This window comes from Hypanus sabinus, chromosome 23 (assembly GCF_030144855.1).
Source record: "Hypanus sabinus isolate sHypSab1 chromosome 23, sHypSab1.hap1, whole genome shotgun sequence".
Classification (NCBI taxonomy): domain Eukaryota; kingdom Metazoa; phylum Chordata; class Chondrichthyes; order Myliobatiformes; family Dasyatidae; genus Hypanus; species Hypanus sabinus.
The window spans coordinates 58,411,290-58,432,223 of NC_082728.1; the positions used below are offsets into that span (position 1 = coordinate 58,411,290).

Here is a 20,934-nt window from a genome sequence, read left to right on the forward strand (position 1 = left end):
TCAAGGCTTGTACGGCCTGTACCTACCTGTACGGCCAAAAGTTTACCCTGTTGACTGACCATCAGCCTCTTGTGTCAATCTTCAACCCAAGGAAAGTCGTTCCCGTTACGACAGCACAAAGGCTGCAGCGATGGTCTCTTTTCTTAGGACGTCACAGGTATCTCATTGAACACAAGGGGACCAAGCAACACGGCAACACAGATGGGTTGTCACGTTTACCACTGCCGACTTCCGAGATAACTACACAAATAGATTCAGCAGAGGTCTTTCACACAACAATAGTTGAACAATTACCAGTGACAAACAGCCTCATTGAAAGGGAAACACACAATGACCCTATGTTGTCAAAAGTGTATGACATCACGGTAAAGGGATGGCCAGCGCATGGTAACACACTGTTTCCAGCCTTCTCAGCGAGGAAGGAGCAGTTGTCAGTGTGTTGGGGAACATTAGTGTGTGGTTCACGAGTTGTGATTCCTCCCAAGCTGTGCACCAGAGTGCTGGAGGAACTGCACAAGGGGCACCTGGATACTGTGAAGATGAAAAGTCTTGTCCATGCCTATGTGTGGTGGCAAGGAATCGATAAACAGATTGAGGACTTGACTAAGAACTGCTCTGGATATCAAAAGATCCAGAACACACCAGCACAAGCCCCTCTCCATCCATCGGAGTGGCCTTCATCACCATGGTAATGAGTGCACATTGTCTTTGCTGGAGCACTCATGGATTCTATCTTTTTAATCACTGTTGATGCACATTTCAAATGGCCAGAGGTAATCAAAATGAAGACAATCACATCGGAAAAGACCATTACAATTCTGAGGACTAGTTTGCCGGGAATGGCATACTAGAACAAATCTGCACAGACAACAGATGACAATTTGTCTCTGAAGAATTCCGAAGTTTTGTGAAGAACAATGGAATCAAGCACTTTACATCTGGTGCTTACCATCCATCCACAAGTGGATTGGCAGAAAGATTTGTGCAGACATTCGAGAAAGCCATCAAGGCAAGGGACAGTGAAAATCGACCACTACAACACAAGATAGACAACTTCCATTTTGCCTATCATAATGCAGTGTACATGCAACCACTAACCAGACTACAGCGATGCTGTTTCTGAACAGGAATCTGAGGTCCCGCATGGATCTTCTCAAACCAGATGGACGGCGTGATGTGGAGAACAGACAGTTCAAACACTTGAATGCTAAATCAGCACGAAGCTTCCGTGTGGGACAGTCAATCCTTGCACATGATTACCAGACTGAAAAGTGGCAGCCGGGTACAATTTCCACCATAGATGGGCCGCTGATGTATAGAGTACAGGTGGGAGAGACTGTGTGGAGACGCCATGTGGACCAAATCCTGGATGCTCAGGTAAAAAACACAACAACACCTTGCCTGGACTCCCCTGACATAGAAGCAAACACTCCTGATGTGACCACATCAGCCTCATCTACAGATAAGCCTGTCATCAGTGCTCAGGACCCACCTGAGGCACCTGTGGAGACTCATTCCCCAAAGCAAACGCTTCAGGACAGATGTTAGCCGGAGAGGTAGAGAAGACCACCCCTGAGGCTTGAGTTATAAATAGGTCTTAGACCAAAAGTAAAAAAAAAAGACTTGTTATAATTTGATATTATTAAGTTACTAAGTAAACAAATGGTAGGCATTTGTATGTTAAGGATAAACATATTAGTTTAGCGTAATGTCTTAGTAAAAAAAAACAGTTGATACACTATTAAAATAAGAGGGGAGGAGTGTACTGTATAGCCTACAGTACAATAAGGGACTACTTTATGTTTTAGTAACATGTCGTTGCATGCTCTATTAGGCGCGTATTGAGCACATGCTATTAGATGCATATTGTTTGTACGTGTGGGCCGAGTTCGGTTTCTGCCAGTAAAGAACCGTGAAACTTAGCTCCCTTCTCCAGCGTTTTTATTAATAGCATTGTTGTGTAACCAGGCCACATACACAACATTGTGGTTGATGATTAGGTTTGGGAATGGTAGCAAAACCAGCTGTTCTCTATTTTTCTACCTTGTCGTTTATCCTTTGAATCCCTAGGGGTCAGCAGGATGAGCAAAGAGGATGGACGGTGTCTATGCACATTGGAGAGGAATGGAGAGATATGCTTGGCTGTGATTTTGTCATGGATCTCATTGCTGAAATCGAAGCAAAGAACTTACTCACAACTCAGCCACCAACCCCTCTTTTCCATCCACAACAGAATGAGGATGCTTATGAACGCCATTCAAGTTCTGAGGAAAGCTATTCGTAAGTAACTCGGTTTCTATGTCGCAGTTGACTTTGGAGTCAATCCACTAACTGCAGAAAGTAATTGAGAAGCATAGGTGATGGGAATAAGCTGATTTGAGCAACTAGTTCTTTACAGATATGGGAAGGCAGATTTCTTGCATTAACAGTGGAACCATCAAAATCACACCTCATACCAACCAACCCCACTCTGTGCAGTTGTTAAACAGGAATTTGCTCTTGAGGGCTTCTTGCATGCCAACAGCACAAACTCTAACTTCCCATTGTATGCTTTGTCCATCTTTCCTGTTAGGATTCCAGAATCATTGATGGTTCCAGCACAATTAGGATCAGTCTCCTGTTGTCCCAATGAAAGGCCCACGTAAATCAGCCTCACACCCCAACGTTACTCTGAGAAGGTCTGATTATTAAAGCCAGCCTACTCTGTGGAACTGCTACTTAGTCATATTCAACTATTTGGGGTGGCATTTTAGCACAGCGGTTAGCATAATACTATTCTAGCGGCAGCAAGTTCAATTCTGCTGCTGTCTATAAAGAGTTGGTATGTTTGCCCCGTGACCATGTGGGGTTCCCACAGTCCAAAGCCATATGGGTTAGTAGGTTAACTGGACACATAGGTGTAATTGGGTGGTGAGGGCTCATTGGGCTATAGCTCTAAATAAATACAATTTAAAAGAATTATTTCTACTAGTTTCACTGTGCTTTGAAAGCTCCAACATAAAATGATTCCACTGTCACAAAGCTCACTCCATATTGTAGCAAATTGTCTTTGTGAATATATTTCTCCTCATTGTTCTCATATTTTGGTTAATTATGTTAAACCTATGCTCTCCACTTACTGGAACCACTCTCAGTTGCTCGATCAATAACTTACATTATTTTCAATCCCTCTTTTACCTTTCCCTAAACTAAGGAGAACACCTAGCTTCTCCAACTAAGTGCCTGGAGGAAATTATAGAAAATAAAAGGAGGCTGTTTGAGTCAGTACTGGTTGATAAAAAATCTACTCAGCCTGAAACATCCTTCCAGCAACTTCTCCACAGCTCTGCAGCACTCATAGTCCTCCCTGGTGATATCCTGTTAACATCCTCTGAATGTTCTGCCCAAAGTCTTTGACCAGCTTTTTAAATGATAAGCCCCAGAACTGGAAGCAATGCTTAATTTGAGAAGAAGAGTGGTCACAGAAGGTTTAGCATGATCTTCTTAATTTTGTATTGAGTGCTTATTTTTATAAAATTGATGGAAACAATTTTAAACACTTCAATAGTTAGCTCCCCAGGGTGGTGTATCAAAATCCTTGGGCATTGAACCTTCTCTAATGTAGCAATCAGATTTCCTGTGTATTGGGCTCTCCCCTGGGTGAGGCATCAGACCCTCCAAGGGTAACCACTGCTGGGTATTGTGCTACATTGAGTATTTTTTGCTTGTGCTAACCATACTGAGTGTTGTGAACTGTGTTTTGGTAGATCACCCGAGTTCAATGAAGGACATATTCCTCCAGCGCCCAACATACAGGCTCCGCATCTGCCTCCAGAAATGTTATCCTACAACAGCTCTGAAGCTAATCCACATGTGTATGCTTGTAAGTAAACCAAAAATAAAGATGGGACAAATAGCTGGTTTTCATCCTCAGTCTAATGTGATGCCTTTAGCAGTCAGGATGGTCCCATCTGCTGTTATTGATGATTAATCAATAATTGGTGTTTGATCATCATCAGCATCATCCATTTTCCTCCCCTACGCTTCCCATTTTCCCTGCTGTTTCCAACATCTCTTCCTAATCGGACTTTCCTTCTCTAAGAGTAAAAGGGTGACCCCTCCTTTTCCCCTGCGAAGACAATCTAAAAGGTATTTGCTTGTAAAGACTGCTGTTATATTGAGTAGAGAGGGTGTGTATTGGAGAGGATGCTGTGATCATAATGAAAGACTGTCAGTAGCATACTACTCAGATTATAAACAGCCCCTGCTCTTGAATTTTTGTATTTCAAGAATAAACTTAGTTAATATAAAAATAAATTAGAAATATATAAACAATGTCGTCCGCTCATAGTGTATTGAGTCAACATCTATAGTGTCAGAATCTCCTGCTCTTGAACTACTTTGTGCCTTTCTGGCCTTCTCTCAAGAGGGAGGAAGATGATCAGCTCCAAACCAGTGAGGCTCTGCATTGCAGAAAATCATTTTATTCTCCTTGTCCTTTTCTTTTTTTAATCCGTAAAAGAAGAATTATGGGACACAGAGTAGCCACTTTCTTTTATAAAATCTAAGGAGAGAGTACTGTCTGTGCATCAGAGAGCAGCGGCTCTGCACAATGTACACTGCGCTACTGTGTTGCCTGGGATTGTCACTCTGAGCAGTTTCCTGTAGCCACTTCCTACTTCCAGCAGTGACTTGACTGGTCTCCTGAGCTCCTGCCACACAGAACCTCGCTCCTAATGTGTGTTTCCTGGATCTCCTGCTCCTTCACGTTTGCCTTCCCCACAGTAGCTGCTGTGCAGTGGGTACTGATGTTATCTGGATGCTGGGAGGAGTCTTTAAGGGTGGAGGCCCTTCTGTGAGCCCCGCACAGCAACAGGTTGGCAGCTGCAATCAGCTGGTGTAAACTATCTTCGTACTGTTCTTGACTTCAGCGGGGATCCTGGCTTGAACATTAAAATAAATTTCAGTTTGAAACCTTATCCCAATTAATTAGCAGAAAGTTCCCACCTCAACAAGTCCCATCACACTCTGCAAGCTGTGCAGTCACCACCCCACTCGTGCTTCCTCACTGAATCTTTCCTGGGGCTGCCCTAAGGATGGGTGATGGAGGTGGCTATCCCGGTCTCACCATAGATGTATGCCCTCTAGTACTTGACATTTCCATCCTAAAAAAAAGACTATGGCTGTCTTGTTGTTCAATCAAGTCCAACTCTTCGTGACCTCATGAACCACAGGGTCCACAGGGTTTTCATGGCAAGATACAGAAGTAGATTGCCAGGGCTTTCCCCCGCTGCTGCCCAGGTTGGGATCCGGCTGGGTTTGAACTCAGGACCATTCAGTGCTGATGCCACTACACCACCAGCCTTACCCATCTCATAAATTTATAACTTTCTATGAGGTCACCACCTCAGCATCCAACACTCCATGGAAACAATCCAAGATTTTCAAACCTCTCTTTATTCTTGATCCTCTCCAATCAAGGCAACATCATATGTGTAGGAATGGGTGAGAGGGGTTTTGGGTAAGTGAGTGTGTAATCCCACGGGTGGGAGTGAGGTTCCTTGGTTTAATGTGGTGTACCATGTGATCAGTTCTGTGCATTAGGGTAGGTTCGCTGGGAAGAGGGGTTGAACAGGTCCTTGTAGGGTTACATAGAACATCACAGCACAGTATAGGTCTTCAGCCCACGATGCTTTTAACCTATCAACCAATTGAGAATCAATCTAACCCCTCATTCCTCCATTTTTCCATCATCCATGCGACTATCTAAGTGTTTCTTACATGTGCTTAATGTATCTGCCTCTACCACCACCCCTGGCAGGCGACCCTTGTACCCGCCATCCTCTGTGCAAAATATCCTCTTCTGACACTCCCCTATACTTTCCTCCAAACACCTTAAAATTATTCTCCCTCATTTCTGCCCTAAGGAAAAATTTCTGGCTATCCACATGTTATTTTGTAGTCTTCTATCAAGTCACTTTTCATCCTCCTTTGCTCCAAAGAAAAAGGCCCTGGTTCGCTGAACCTGTCTCCTCTCTGGTACCGAGAGCATCCTGGTAAATCTCCTCTGCTCCTTCTTTAGAGCTTCTGCAGTGAGACGACCAGAAGTGAACACAATTTTCCAAGTGTGATCTAACCAGGGTTTTATACAGCTGCAACATTACCTCACAGTTTTCAAACTCTATCCCGCGACTAATGAAGGCCAACACACCATCTGCCTCCTTAACAACACTATCAATTTGTGTAGCAAGTTTAAGTGATCTGTAGATATGGACCCCAAGATCCCTCTGTTCCTCCACCCTGTCAAGAATCCTGCCATTGACCCTAAACTCTGCCTTCAAGATCATCCTTCCAAAATGAATCCCTTTCCTCTTTCCCGGATTGAACTTCACTTGCCTTTTCTCTGCCCAGCTCTGCATTCTGTCAATGTCCTACTGCAAACGACAACAATGCTCTACACTATTGACAACTCCATCAACCTTCATGTTATCTGCAGACTAACTAACCCACCCTTCCATTTCCTCATCCAAATCATTTATAAAATCACAAAGAGCAGGGGTCCCAGAACAGATCCGTGTGGAACACCAGTGGGCATTGATCTCTAGGCAGAATACTCGACATCTACTATCACCCTCTGCCTTCTCTGGGTAAGTCAGTTTTGTATTTCCAGACAAGATTCCTTAGATCCGAAGCGTCTGAAAGAGCCTACCATGGGGTATGCTATCAAACACCTTACTAAACTTCATACACACCTCATCCACTGCTCTACCTCATCAATGAGCTTTGTCACATCCTCAAAGAATTCAGTCTGACTCATGAGGCATGACCTGCCCCTCACAAAGCCATGATGACCATGCCTAATCAGACAATGCTTCTCCAAACCCTCAAAAATACTGTCTCTAAGAATCCTCTCCAGTAAATTACCCACCACTGAAATAATTTTTGGAGTTATCTTTACTCTCTTTCTTGATCCAAGGAATAACATTTGCTATCTCTGGTCATCTGGAGGCTATCAGGATGCAAAGATTATGGTCAAGGGCACAGCAATCCCTTTCCTCACTTTCCATAGTAACTGGAGTATATCATGAACACGAGATTTTGCCGATACTGGAAATCCAGAGTAACTGGGTGGTGGAGGAATGCAGCGTCTATGGAGAGAAATAAAGAGCCAATATTTTGAGCTGCATCTCTTCATAAGGATTCATCTGGCCCCAGTACCTTTCCATTCCTAAAGTTTTTCAAATATTCTAGCATGTTCTTCTTTCGTAACATCAACAAGTTCTGGCATATCAGCCTGTTTTACTCTATCGTCACTGTCATTGAGGTCCCTTTCACTGGTGAATACTGAAGCAAAATACTCAATAAGGACCTCCCCTACCTTCTCTGATGCTTCTCCCTGATTGGTCCTACCCTCACCTTGACCATTCTCCTGCTTTTCACATACAATATGTGTAGAGCACCTTGTGGTTTTCCTTAATCCTACTCATCAAGTCTTTTTCATGCCTCTTCTTGCCCTTCTAAGTCCTTTCTTCTGCTCCTTCCTGGCTACCTAGTAACTCTCTAGAGCCCAGTCTGACCCTTGCTTCTTAAGCCTTAAGTAAGCATCTTCCTCTCTCTTGACTAGATGTTCCACATCTCTTGTCACACATGGTTCCTTCACCCTACCATCCTTTCTCTGCCTCATGGGACAAACCTATCCAGAACCATGCAAGTGCTCCCTAACAAGCTCCACATTTCTGTTGTGCTCTTCCCTGAGAATATCTGTTCCCAGTTTATGCTCCCCAGCTCCTGCCTTATAGCATTATAATTCTCCCTCCCCCTGTTAAATTTCTTCCCATACCATCAGCTCCTATCCCTCTCCAAGGCTATAGTAAAGGTCAGAGAGTTGTGGTCACTGTCTCTGAAATGCTTTCCCACCGAGAGATCTGACACCTGACCTGGTTCATTACCGAGCACCAGATCCAATATGGCCTCTCCTCTAGTCAGCTTGTCTACATATGGAGTCGGGAATCAATCACCTAATAAATTCCACCCCATCCAAACCTTTTGCAATAAGGAGGTGCCAATCAGTATTAGGGAGGTTGGACTGCCCCATGACAACATCCCTGTTATTTATGCACCATTCCAGAAATATACCTCTTCATCTGTTCCTCTGTGTATTTGTTGCTATTGGGAGATCTTTAGAATACTCACAATGGAGTAATTACTCTCTTCCTGTTTCTCACTTCCAACCCCACTGACGTAGTAGAAAATCTCTGATTATCAATGCTACCCCATCACCTCTTTTATCTTTTGAAACAGCTAAATTCTGGACCATTCAGCAGCCAATCCAGCTTTTGTGACAGCCAAGTCTATATGGCCACAACATCATAGTTCCATGTTCTGACCCATGCTCTAAGTTCATCACCATTGTCCTTGATACTTGTTGTATTAAAATAGACACACTTCAACCCATCTCACTGACTGCAATTTTGCCCCAACGACTGCTTATCCTTCCTCACAAGTTCTCTACACTCTGCATTGCCAGTACACCAACAGCCCCATCCTGTGACCTACTAATCTGCTTCCATCTCCCTGCCAAACAAGTTTAAACCCTCCCAGTCGATTGCTGTAGACAGTGGGGTCGTGTACCACGGCCAGTTTATGTCACTCATCCATGTGAGGTTGGTGCTCCAGGAAAGAAAATATTTTCAAATGGAAATGTTACCGTTGCTTATTCCTTCACAGCCTCCTTAACACAGTCCGAGACTTCACCTGGGTATGGAAACTATGTGGACAGTCTGTTCGACCCAGTGTTCTCACATGGAGGAGGGGTAAGTGCAGAGTAGGGAGATGAGCTGAGTGAGTGAAGCACAGACAAAAGCTGATAGGTGGTACAAACAAAGGTGGGGATTGGGTACTGGATGCACATCAGTTGTAGTGAATCCACGGTGGGGGGGGGGTGTCTCAGTAGTGAATTCACAGGGGGTGGGGTGTCTCAGTGGTGAATCCACCGGGGGGGGGTGTCTCAGTGGTGAATCCACCGGGGGGGGGGGGGTGTGTCTCAGTGGTGAATCCACGGGGGGGGGGGGGGTGTCTCAGTAGTGAATTCACAGGGGGTGGGGTGTCTCAGTGGTGAATCCACCGGGGGGGGGTGTCTCAGTGGTGAATCCACCGGGGGGGGGGTGTGTCTCAGTGGTGAATCCACGGGGGGGGGGGGGTGTGTCTCAGTGATGAATCCACGGGGGTGTGTGTGTCTCAGTGGTGAATCCACGGGGGGGTGTGTCTCAGTGATGAATCCACGGGGGTGTGTGTGTCTCAGTGGTGAATCCACGGGGGGGGGTGTCTCAGTGATGAATCCACGGGGGTGTGTGTGTCTCAGTGGTGAATCCACGGGGGGGTGTGTCTCAGTGATGAATCCACGGGGGTGTGTGTGTCTCAGTGGTGAATCCACGGGGGGGGGGTGTTTGTCTCAGTGGTGAATCCACGGGGGTGTGTGTATACAGTATATGTATATTGAATAAATTAAAAATCATGCAAAGAAACAGAAATACTGTATATTAAAGATGTGAGGTAGTGTCCAAAGCTTCAACGTCCATTCAGGAATCAGATGACAGAGGGGAAGAAGCTGTTCTTGAATCACTGAGTGTGTTTCTTCAGGCTTCTGTACCTCCTACCTGATGGTAACAGTGAGAAAAGGGCATGCCCTGGGTGCTGGAGGTCCTTAATAATGGATGCTGCCTTTATTCCTGAAGATTTCCTGGGTACTTTGTAGGCTAGTACCCAAGATGGAGCTGACTAGATTTACAACCTTCTGCAGTTTCTTTCAGCCCTGTGCAGTAGCCCCTCCATACCGGAGTGTGATGCAGCGATGCAGACACTCTCATGGCCAACGTACAGCTGGCAGATAAGATGCCGAGAAACTTCCCATCAAAGATGGCTCCAAAATCTTCTGAGAGTTAGCTGGAAGAACATTAACTCCATCATCCTGAAGGAAGTGAACATTTACTCCATAGCCACAACCGTGTCTCAACACCAATTGTGATGGGTCAGCCACACCATCAGTGTGCCTGACTCCCACCTTCCCAAACACCTCCTTTTCAGCCAACTCAAGGATGCAAAGCACCCTGCTGGAGGGCAGAAAAGCAGTTCAAGGACAATATTCTGGACCTACCTGAGGAAGGGCCACATCAACCTGCATGGATGGGAGAAATTAGCACAGATTAGGAAAAGCTGGAGAAAGACTGTCTACGAGGGAACTGCACAGCTCGAAGAATACCTCCAGCAAGCCGCTGAAATTAAATGGCTCCCATGTAAGGAGAGACTGGGAAAGGGCCAACCAGCTCCATCCAACGCCACCTCAATGACCTACACCTGCCGACTCTGCAATAGGACTTGCAGATCCGAATCGGCCTCTTCAGTCATCGCCAGATCAGCCACCAGGAGAAGAATCGTACTCAACTACGAGTGATGGCTGATGATGTGTGTGTGTGTGTGTGTGTGTGTGAGACGGTGCGTGCATTAGGGATGCGTGCCAGTATGGGGTGAAGAGGTAAGCTTTACATCTGTGTGAGTGATGGAGGGAGATCGGGTGTGAGAGCAGAGAGTGTAAATGTTGCTAAGTTCGGGGTGGGGGAGATCGGGTGTGAGAGCAGAGAGTGTAAATGTTGCTGAGTTCGGGGTGGGGGAGATCGGGTGTGAGAGCAGAGAGTGTAAATGTTGCTGAGTTCGGGGTGGGGGAGATCGGGTGTGAGAGCAGAGAGTGTAAATGTTGCTGAGTTCAGGGTGGGGGAGATGGGGTGTGAGAGCAGAGAGTGTAAATGTTGCTGAGTTCGGGGTGGGGGAGATCGGGTGTGAGAGCAGAGAGTGTAAATGTTGCTGAGTTCGGGGTGGGGGAGATCGGGTGTGGGAGCAGAGAGTGTAAATGTTGCTGAGTTCGGGGTGGGGGAGATCGGGTGTGGGAGAGTTGCTGAGGGTGGGCAGTGTCTGTAACTGCACAGATTCTGTGCAGTTAGGTTCTGACAGATCCTTCTGCTTCACTTTTCAGGAAATGGAGAGACCGAGTGACCTAAACAGGCGGATGAAAGGAGGAGGGGGGATAGGCCCACCACACACAGGAGCGTACATGTCCACAGGTCAGGCACTTCCTGTGCACTCTTTGTTACCAGCAAGTGGTGAATGAGGACTTGTAAATGAAAATAACATGCAGAGGCAAGAAGGATGAAAGAGATTTGAAGTGAGCTGGTGGGATTGAGTGTGGACTGGGTGAGGGTGTGTGTGAGTCTGAGGAATGGGAAAAGCTGGAGAGATGAGTTTGTGATGAGTGTGTACAGTGGAACTATTTACACCTAGTGTGTACTCTGCTCCATCTCACGGATATTTATTGATTACTTCTCTTTGTCCATAGGTGTACCAATGGTCCCCAACTACTCAATGGGTAGGTATATGTTCTTCTCTTCACTCAGTGTAACCCCTATTGTCTATGGAAAGTCTCTATCATTAAATGCATGGTTGTCCTTCCCTCTCCTGCCTACTTCTTTCTCCACCCACAGTCTGTACCTTTGTTACTCCCTGTGCTTTTCGCAAATGTCGTTTGACATGAGGGAGCAACAATCAATTAGTGAGAGAGGATGCGATGCTTTCCTTGCCCAGCTCTGACATGATGCCTTGGACTTCATGGTGTTTGGAGTCAGCGATGAAGTCTCATTTAGATACTTTCACCTGGATGCCTTTCTGCTGCCAAAACTGGGTCTGTCCTGTGGTTGGAACAGCATATACAATACCCAGGGAGTGTGATGGACAAGTCTACCACACTGCCTGCTGGTGACAAGCTGCTACTTGACTAATTTATGAGACAGATCTCCCAATTTAGACACCCATTCTAGATGTTTATGAAGATGGAAACTACATGGGCTGGTAAGGATTTTGTCATGCCTGAATTCTTTCCTGAACTGATGCCGGGTTTACTATCTGTGTTCATACTTTTTCTCTTTCAACTTAGCAGTTTGATACAACAAAGTTCCTTACCAAGCTGTTCCAGAGCACAATTACAATCAGCCAGGTGCTTGTGGGCCTGGGCCATGTATTGTCCAGACCAGGATCCCTCCCCTGAAAACCACTGAGGCAATCACCTGCATTGTTACAGCAGTGTCAGAGCTCTGCTCACGAGAGAAGGAACCTATTTAGGCCAACAGTTCCCTGGAGAATGAGATACAAGTCACTGTAGATGTGAGTACAGAGGAACCCAGTGGATTGACCAGAATCAGTGGAGGGAAGGAAATTGTCAATGTTTTGGGGTGAAACCCTGCTTCAGGACTGACACTGCTGTGCCCGCTGAGTTTCTTCAGTAAAATTGTTTGCTGCTGCTTGGAGAAGGTTTGATTACTTCCGTTCTCCTAAACCTTCCCCATCGTCCGGAAAATCAATTCCCTTCCCAAATGAATCCACTTTAACATGCTTCAAGTGTTGGGAGTTTCAGAATGAATAAGAAAATTACATTGCCTCTTTTCAAATGTTATTCATCCTTCATAGTACATGGTCCTACCCCACACCCTTGCACACTACAGCAGTACTCTCTGGGATATTAAAGTAGTGGTTAAGATTACGATTGGCTTCATTTGTCACATGTACATCAAAACAGACAGTGCAATGGAGGGTTATGGGTTGAGTGCAGGTAGGTGGGACTAGGTGAGAGTAAGCATTCGGCATGAACTAGAAGGGCCGAGATGGCCTGTTTCCATGTTATATGGTTGATATGTCATTTTGAATTAATGACCAACACTGTCCGAGGATTGTGTGGGTGGCAGCCCAGCAAATGACACCATGCTTCCGGCACCAATGTAACATGTGCGAGGAAACCGGAGACCCAGAGGAAAAGCTATGTGGTCACAAGGAGAACATGTAAACTGCATGCAGACAGCAGCAGGATTCGAACTGCCATCTGTGATTGCTGGCATGGTAACTGCTGCACTACTGTGCTGCCCTATTGCTTAGTTCTGGCTCGCCTTCAGGTCATTAGGAATAAATATCTACACTGCCTCTTTGTATCTGTTGTATAGGATGGAGAATTGAATTATCCCTATCTGCAATATCATAACGGTCTTTACCTCTGTATGCTAGGTACAGCAGATAGTTTCACCTGAGTCCATTTATGCAGAAAACCTTTGACACTATATAGGAAGAAGCATGGTGTGAAGAATGAAGGTGGCTGTGCCAGGTACATTATCTGTGTCCTTTTCTTTCTCTTATGCAGGTGTTCCGATGATGCCTCAGATGCAACAGATGGCTGCATTTCCAGCTTATCAGACTCCAATGCCTGCAATGCAACCCATGCCTGCGATGCAACCCATGCCTGCGATGCAACCCATGCCTGCGATGCAACCCATGCCTGCGATGCAACCCATGCCTGCGATGCAAACAGTTCCTGTGATGCAGCCAGTGGAGCCGTCAGTGCCAGGTAGTGGAATGATCTTGGGTACATCTCTTCATCTCAGTTTCAGCTAGTCCGGCCCTGTCTACTCCCTCAAGTATTTTAGTGTGCAGGGTTACTGAGTGTTCACTTTTATTCCTCCAAAATTGTTGCATTTTTCCTGATATCTACAGTTACACAGCAGTGAACGGAAACCACATCACTGTCCAAGGTCAGTGCTTGTTTTGCCAGCGTCATGCTCCAGTTTATTCAGTGAAGGCCAGAGATGTGCAAGATTACATGGGCATGGGCCTACCCCTATCCTTGAGAAAAATGTTCATCTCTTCACAAGCGCAGTTAACATTTGTCTGAGGTAACCTGTGCAAAATTTAGGGCTTAAGAATGCACAACCAGGTTAAACTGCCCCTTCTGTCTCCATACTTATTTTCACATTACCTTTTACAATATTTCAGAAATACACAACTGGATACCATCAGTTCTTCAAGAGTTCTTCAGTACTTTTGAGTGATAAAGACTGAAAGTAATCAGATCTGGTTAAAAGCATAGAAAACCTACAGCACAATACAGACCCTTCAGCCCACAATGTACTTACTTAGAACTTACCTAAGGTTACCCATAGCTCTCTATTCATGTACCTATCCAGGAGTCTCTTAAAAGACCCTATTATATCTCCCTCCACCACTGTTGCCAGCAGCCCATTATACGCATTCACCACTCTCTGTGTAAAAAACTTACTCCTGACATCTCCTCTGTACCTACTTCCAAGCACCTTAAAGTTGTGCCCTCTCATGTTATCCACTTCAGCCCAGGGGAAAAGCCTCTGATTGTCCACACGATCAATGCCTCTCATCATCTTATACACCTCTATCAGGTCACCCCTCAACCTCTGTCGCTCAACCTATTCTCATACAGCAACAACCTTCTAAATCTCCTCTGCACCCTTTCTATAGATTTCACATCCTTCCTGGAGTGAGGTGACCAGAACTGAGCACAGTACTCCAAGTGGGGTCTGACCAGGATCCTATATAGCTGTAACATTACCTCTCAGCTCTTAGACTCAATCCCACGGTTGATGAAGGCCAATGCACCTTATGCCTTCTTAACCACACAGTCAACCTGCGCAGCAGCTTTGAACATCCTATGGACTCGGACCCCAAGATCCTCCGGTCTTCCACACTGTCAAGGGTCTTACCATTAATACTATATTCTGCCATCATATTTGACCTACCAAAATGAACCACCTCACACTTATCTGGCTTGAACTCCATCTGACACTTCTCAGCCCAGTTTTGCATCCTATCAATGTCCCGCTGTAACCTCCGTCAGCCCTCCACACTATTCACAGCACCCCTAACCTCTGTGTCTTCAGCAAATTTACTAACCCATCCCTCCACTCCCTCATCCAGGACATTTGTAACAATCCCGAAGAGAAGGGGTCCCAGAACAGATTCCTGAGGCACACCATAGGTCTCTGAACTCCGTGCAGAATATGACCCATCTACAACCACTCTTTGCCTTCTGTGAGCAAGCCAGTTCTGGATCCACAAAGCAATGTCCCCTTGCATCCCATGCCTCCTTATTTTCTCAATAAGCCTTGCATGGGGTACCTTGTCAAATGCCTTGCTGAAATCCATATACACTACATCTACTGCTCTTCCTTCATCAATGTGTTTAGTCATAAACTCAAAAAATTCAATCAGGCTCATAAGGCACGACCTGCCCTTGACAAAGCCATGCTGACTATTCCTAATCACATTATGCCTCTCCAAATGTTCATAAATCCTGCCTCTCAGGATCTTCTCCATCAACTTACCAACCACTGAGGTAAGACTCACTGGTCTATAATTCCCTTTCTAGAATAAAAGAACAACATCTGCAACCCTCCAATCCTCTGGAATCTCTCCCGTCCCCATTGATGATGCAAAGGTCATCGCCAGAGGCTCAGCAATCTCCTCCCTCGCCTCCCACAGTAGCCTGGGGTACATTTCATCCAGTCCTGGTGACTTATCCAACTTGATACTTTCCAAAAGCTCCAGCACATCCTCTTCCTTAATGTCTATATGCTCAAGCTTTTCAGTCTGCTGCAAGTCATCACTACAATCACCAAGATCCTTTTCCATAGTGAATACTGAAGCAAAGTATTCATTAAGTACCTCTGCTATCTCCTCTGGTTCCATATACACTTTTCCACTGTCACACTTAATTGGTCCTATTCTCATACATTTTATCCTCTTGCTCTTCACATATAACCATACAACAATTACGGCACAGAAACAGGCCATCTCGGCCCTTCTAGTCCATTCCAAACGCTTACTCTCACCTAGTCCCACCGACCTGCACTCAGCCCTTAACCCTACATCCCTTTCCTGTCCATATACCTATCCAATTTTTTTAAATGACAATATCAAACCTGCCTCCACCACTTCTACTGGAAGCTCGTTCCACACAGCTATCACTCTCTGAGTAAAGAAGTTCCCCCTCATGTTTACCCCTAAACTTTTGCCCCTTAACTCTCAACTCATGTCCTCTTATTTGAATCTCCCCTATTCTCAATGGAAAAAGCCTATCCATGTCAACTCTATCTATCCCCCTCATAATTTTAAATACCTCTATCAAGTCCCCCCTCAACCTTCTACGTTCCAAAGAATAAAGGCATAACTTGTTCAACCTTTCCCTATAACTTAGGTGCTAAAACCCAGGTAACATTCTAGTAAATCTTCTCTGTACTCTCTCTATTTTGTTGACATCTTTCCTATAATTTGGTGACCAGAACTGTACACAATACTCCAAATTTGGCCTCACCAATGCCTTGTACAATTTTAACATTACATCCCAACTCCTATACTCAATGTTCTGATTTATAAAGGCCAGCATACCAAAAGTTCTCTTCACCACCCTATCCACATGAGATTCCATCTTCAGGGAACTATGCACCATTATTCCTAGATCACTCTGTTCTACTGCATTCCTCAATGCCCTACCATTTACCATGTATGTCCTATATTGATTATTCCTACCAAAATGTAGCATCTCACACTTATCAGCATTAAACTCCATCTGCCATCATTCAGCCCACTCTTCTAACTGGCCTAAATCTCTCTGCAAACTTTCAAAACCTACTTCATTATCCACAACACCACCTATCTTAGTATCATCTGCATACTTACTAATCCAATTTACCACCCCATCATCCAGATCATTAATGTATCTGACAAACAACATTGGACCCAGTACAGATCCCTGAGGCACACCACTAGTCACCGGCCTCCAACCTGACAAACAGTTATCCAACACTACTCTCTGGCATCTCCCATCCAGCCACTATAGAATGGTTTGTAGAATGCCTTGAGGTTTTCCTTAATCCTGCTCACCAAGACCTTCTCAAGGCCCCTTCTGGCTCTCCTAATTTCATTATTAAGCTCCTTCCTGCTAGTTTTATAATCTTCTAGATCTCTATCATTTCCTAGTTTTTTTTAACCTTTTGTAAGCTTTTCTTTTCTTCTTGACTAGATTTTCAACAGCACTTGTATTCCATAGTTCCTGTACCCTACCAACCTTTCCCTGCCTCATTGGAACGTACCTATGCAGAGCATCATGCAAATATCCCCGAACATTTGCCACATTTCCCTGAGAACAACTGTTCCCAATTTACGCTTCCAAGTTCCTGCCTGATAACTTCATATTTCTCCTTACTCCAATTTAATGCTTTCTTAACTTGTCTGTTCCCATCCCTCTCCAATGCCATGGTAAAGGAGATGGAATTGTGATCACTATCTCCAAAATGCTGAGAGATCTGACACCTGACCAGGTTCATTTCCCAAAACCAGACCAAGTACAGCCTCTCCTCCTGTAGACTTATCTACATATTGTGTCAGGAAACCTTCTTGAACACACCTAACAAACACCACCCCATCTAAGCCCTTTGCTCTGGGGAGATGCCAATCAATATTTGGAAAATTAAAATCTCTCATCTCGACAACCCTGTTATTATTACACCTTTCCAGAATCTTTGTCTCCCTATCTGCTCCTTGATGTCTCTGTTATTATTGGGTGGTCTATAAAAGACACCCAGTAGAGTTATTGATCCCTTCCTGATTCTAACTTCCATCCACAGATGATCACTCCATGACTTCCTCCTTTTCACCACTGTGACACCATCTCTGATCAACAGTGCCATGTCCCCACCTCTTTTGCCTCCCTCCCTGTCTTTTCCAAAACATCTAAAGCCTGGCACTCTATGTAGCCATTCCTGCCCCTGAGCCATCCAAGTCTCTGTAATGGCCACGACATCATAGCTCCAAGTACTGATCCATGCTCTAAGCTTATCCACTTTGTTCATAATACTTCTTGCATCAAAATAGACGCATCTCAAGCCTTCGGTCTGAGCGTATCCCTTCTCTATCACCTGCTTATCCTCCCTCTCACACTGTCTCCATGCTTTTTCCATTTGTGAGCCAACAGCACCTTCCTCCATCTCTTTAGTTTGGTTCCCAACCCCCAGAAATTCTAGTTTAAACTCTCCCCAGTAGCCTTAGCAAACCTCCCTGCCAGGATATTGGTCCCCCTGGGATTCAAGTGCAACCTGTCCTTTTTATACAGGTCATGCCTGCCCCAAAAGAGGTCCCAATGATCCAGAAATCTGAATCCCTACCCACTGCTCCAATCCCTCAGCCGTGCATTTATCCTCCACCTCACTCTATTCCTATACTCACTGTTGTGTGCCACAGGCAGTAATACCGAGATTACTACCTTTGAGGTCCTGCTTCTCAACTTCCTTCCTAACTCCCTGTAGTCTTTTTTCAGGACCTCCTCCCTTTTCCTACCTATGTCATTGGTACCAATATGTACCACGACCTCTGGCAGTTCAGTTCAGGATACTGTGGACGTGATCAGAAATATCCCAGACCCTGGCACCTGGAAGACAAACTACCATCCGCATTTCTTTCCTGCATCTCACTCCCTAACTATAGAGTCTCCTATTACTGCTGCCATTCACTTCCTTTCCCTACCCTTCTGAGCCTCAGGGCCAGACTCTGTGCCAGAGGTGCGATCACTGTTGCTTCCCCCAGGTAGGCTGTCCCCCCCCCCAATAGTACTCAAACAGGAGTACTTATTGTCAAGGGGTACAGCCACAGGGGTACTTTCTAGTACCTGACTCTTCCCCTTCCCTGTCCTGACTGTTACCTACTAAGGCCCCGGTGTGACTACTGTACTTGCCTATAGCTCCTCTCTACCACCTCCTCACTCTCCCTGACCAGATGAAGGTCATCTGGTTGTTTAAAGTATTGCAAGGATCAGGGATTGGAAATTATTTTCTCTAATGAGGACCTTCAGGAGAGAAATCAGTACAATTTTCCATAAATTGGTTGAAACCTAGTTCTTCCTCTAGGATAGCAAGTGATTGCCCAGAAGCAACTGGAGCCCCCCAGATGTCTGTCAGGTAAAAGTATCGAGGAAGCTAAAAACAGAGGCGCAGGTCGATAGTGGCAGGGTAGAGCTGCCCGGAGTGTTGGGGTGATGTAATCCAGGAGTCACTACAGAGCATTAACAGGCACTAACTCACATGCTGAGAGAAGCATTCTCTGAAACCCTCACTGTTTTTTTGTGCTTCCCATTCATTGACGCTATATATGAAGTCATGTTGGAAAATGCAACACTGACTGTTGGACAATCTTGACCTGAAGTTTAATTTGGCAATCCTCATACACGAGAATACCTATTCTTGGTTTCACATACTGCTGATTACAGTGAAGAAACACTATGTGTTACTTTCCCAGACATGACAGCCTGAAACTTGGGAGCTGTTTATTGCGCAGTCAAACCATCAGCTATCATTTAAATCATTGTTCGTGCGTTCATTTTGTGGAGATTCTGATGTTGAAACTGTTGGATTCCTGAGGTGTTTTCCATGGAATTGTCCATCTGTTACCGTATGCCTTTCTCTGCAGTAATGATGGTTCCGCAGGCCAGTATGCCTCAGGTGCAGCCAATGCAGCAGATGTCCCAGTACTCAAGGTCTCAGATTTCTCAGCCTTCAAATCGATTCAACTCCTCCTCCCAACTTACAACTCAGCAGGAAACTTTCATCAACCAGCAGGCTCTTCTACTGGTGAGTGCATAAGCGACACTGAGACCGTGCTTACTGACTGTTATAATATGAAGCACCACGTTGGATTGTTGGCCAAGCAAACCATCCACGTAGATAATAAATTTACTTTGAAGTATATATATGTGTCACCATAGACAACCCTGAGGCTCATCTTCTTGCAGGCATGCTCAGTTACATCCAAGAAACATAATAGAACCAACGAACAACAACACACAACAGGTGGACAGACAACCAGTGTGCAAGAGACAACAGACTGGGCAAATACAAAAGATAGATAAATAAATAAGCAACAAATATCGAGAGCATGAGATGAGGAGTCCTTGAAATTGAGTCCATAGGTTGTGGGAACAGTTCAGTGATGGGGCATGTGAAGTTGAGTGAGGTTACCCTCTCTGTTTCAAAAGCCTGATGGTTTACAGGTAATAACTATTCCTGAACCTGATGGTGTGGGTCCTGAGAGTCCTGAAGGCATCAGTGAACAGAGAGCATGGCTTAGGTGGTAGGGGTCTGCTTTCCTGCAACAGCACCCTGTGTACATGTGCTCAGTGGTGGGGAGAGCTTTACCCGTGATGGACTGGGCCGTATCCACTACTCTTTGTAGGATTTTTCATTCAAGAGCATTGGTGTTTCCATATCAGGCTGTGGTGCAGCCAGTCAATATACTCTTCATGACACATATATAGAAGTTCGATAAAAGTTTTAGATTTCATGCCAAATCTTGGCAAACTTCTAAGGAAGTAGAGGTGCTGCTGTGCTTTCTTCACAATTGCATTTACATGCTGGGCCCAGGGAAAGATCCTCTGAACTGGTAATACCAAAGGATTTCAAGTTGCTGACCCTCTCCCCCTCTAATCCCGGGATGAAGACTGGCTCATGGACCTCAGCTCCTTGGGCTTGCTGACATAGAGTGAGCATCACAGCCAGATTTTCATTCTCTTTCCAATATGCTGACTCATCACCACTTTTGGTACAGCCCACAACAGTGGTTGTATGTCTGTCTGGTTTTGTCAGTGAACTTAAATACTCACAGTATAAAGTGAATAAAGCAGGGGGCTAAACACACACCTGTACTGATGATGATTGTTGAGGAGATGTTGAACTGACTGGGGTCTGCAAGTGAGAAAATCGAGTCTCCAATTGCACAAGGAGGTATTGAGACCAAGGTCTTCAAGCTTGTTAATTAGTTTTGAGAGGATGATAGTATTGAATGCCGAGCTGTAGTCAATAAAGAGCATCCTGATGTATATATCTTTGCAGTCCAAATGTTCCAGTGTTGAGTGAAGAGCCAATGAGATGGCATCTGCTGTTGACCTGTTGTGATGGTAGGCAAATAGGAGTGGATCCAAGCCACTTCTCAGGCAAGAGTTGATATGTTTTATGACCAATCTCTCAAAGCATTTTATCACAGTGATACTGGATGATGATCATCGAGGCAGGT

General features: G+C 45.2%; 1 protein-coding gene across 1 annotated transcript in view; it reads left to right on the plus strand.

Moving 5' to 3' along the window:
- LOC132380273 (unconventional myosin-XV-like) overlaps nucleotides 1-20,934 on the plus strand; it is a 909,717-nt gene that overhangs the window by 753,796 nt on the left and 134,987 nt on the right. The window contains exons 36-42 of the mRNA XM_059949029.1: nucleotides 2,071-2,280; nucleotides 3,747-3,862; nucleotides 8,707-8,792; nucleotides 11,006-11,093; nucleotides 11,366-11,395; nucleotides 13,211-13,414; nucleotides 19,336-19,496. Coding sequence (XP_059805012.1) covers nucleotides 2,071-2,280; nucleotides 3,747-3,862; nucleotides 8,707-8,792; nucleotides 11,006-11,093; nucleotides 11,366-11,395; nucleotides 13,211-13,414; nucleotides 19,336-19,496 — 895 coding nt within the window. The remainder of the gene's footprint in view (nucleotides 1-2,070; nucleotides 2,281-3,746; nucleotides 3,863-8,706; nucleotides 8,793-11,005; nucleotides 11,094-11,365; nucleotides 11,396-13,210; nucleotides 13,415-19,335; nucleotides 19,497-20,934) is intronic.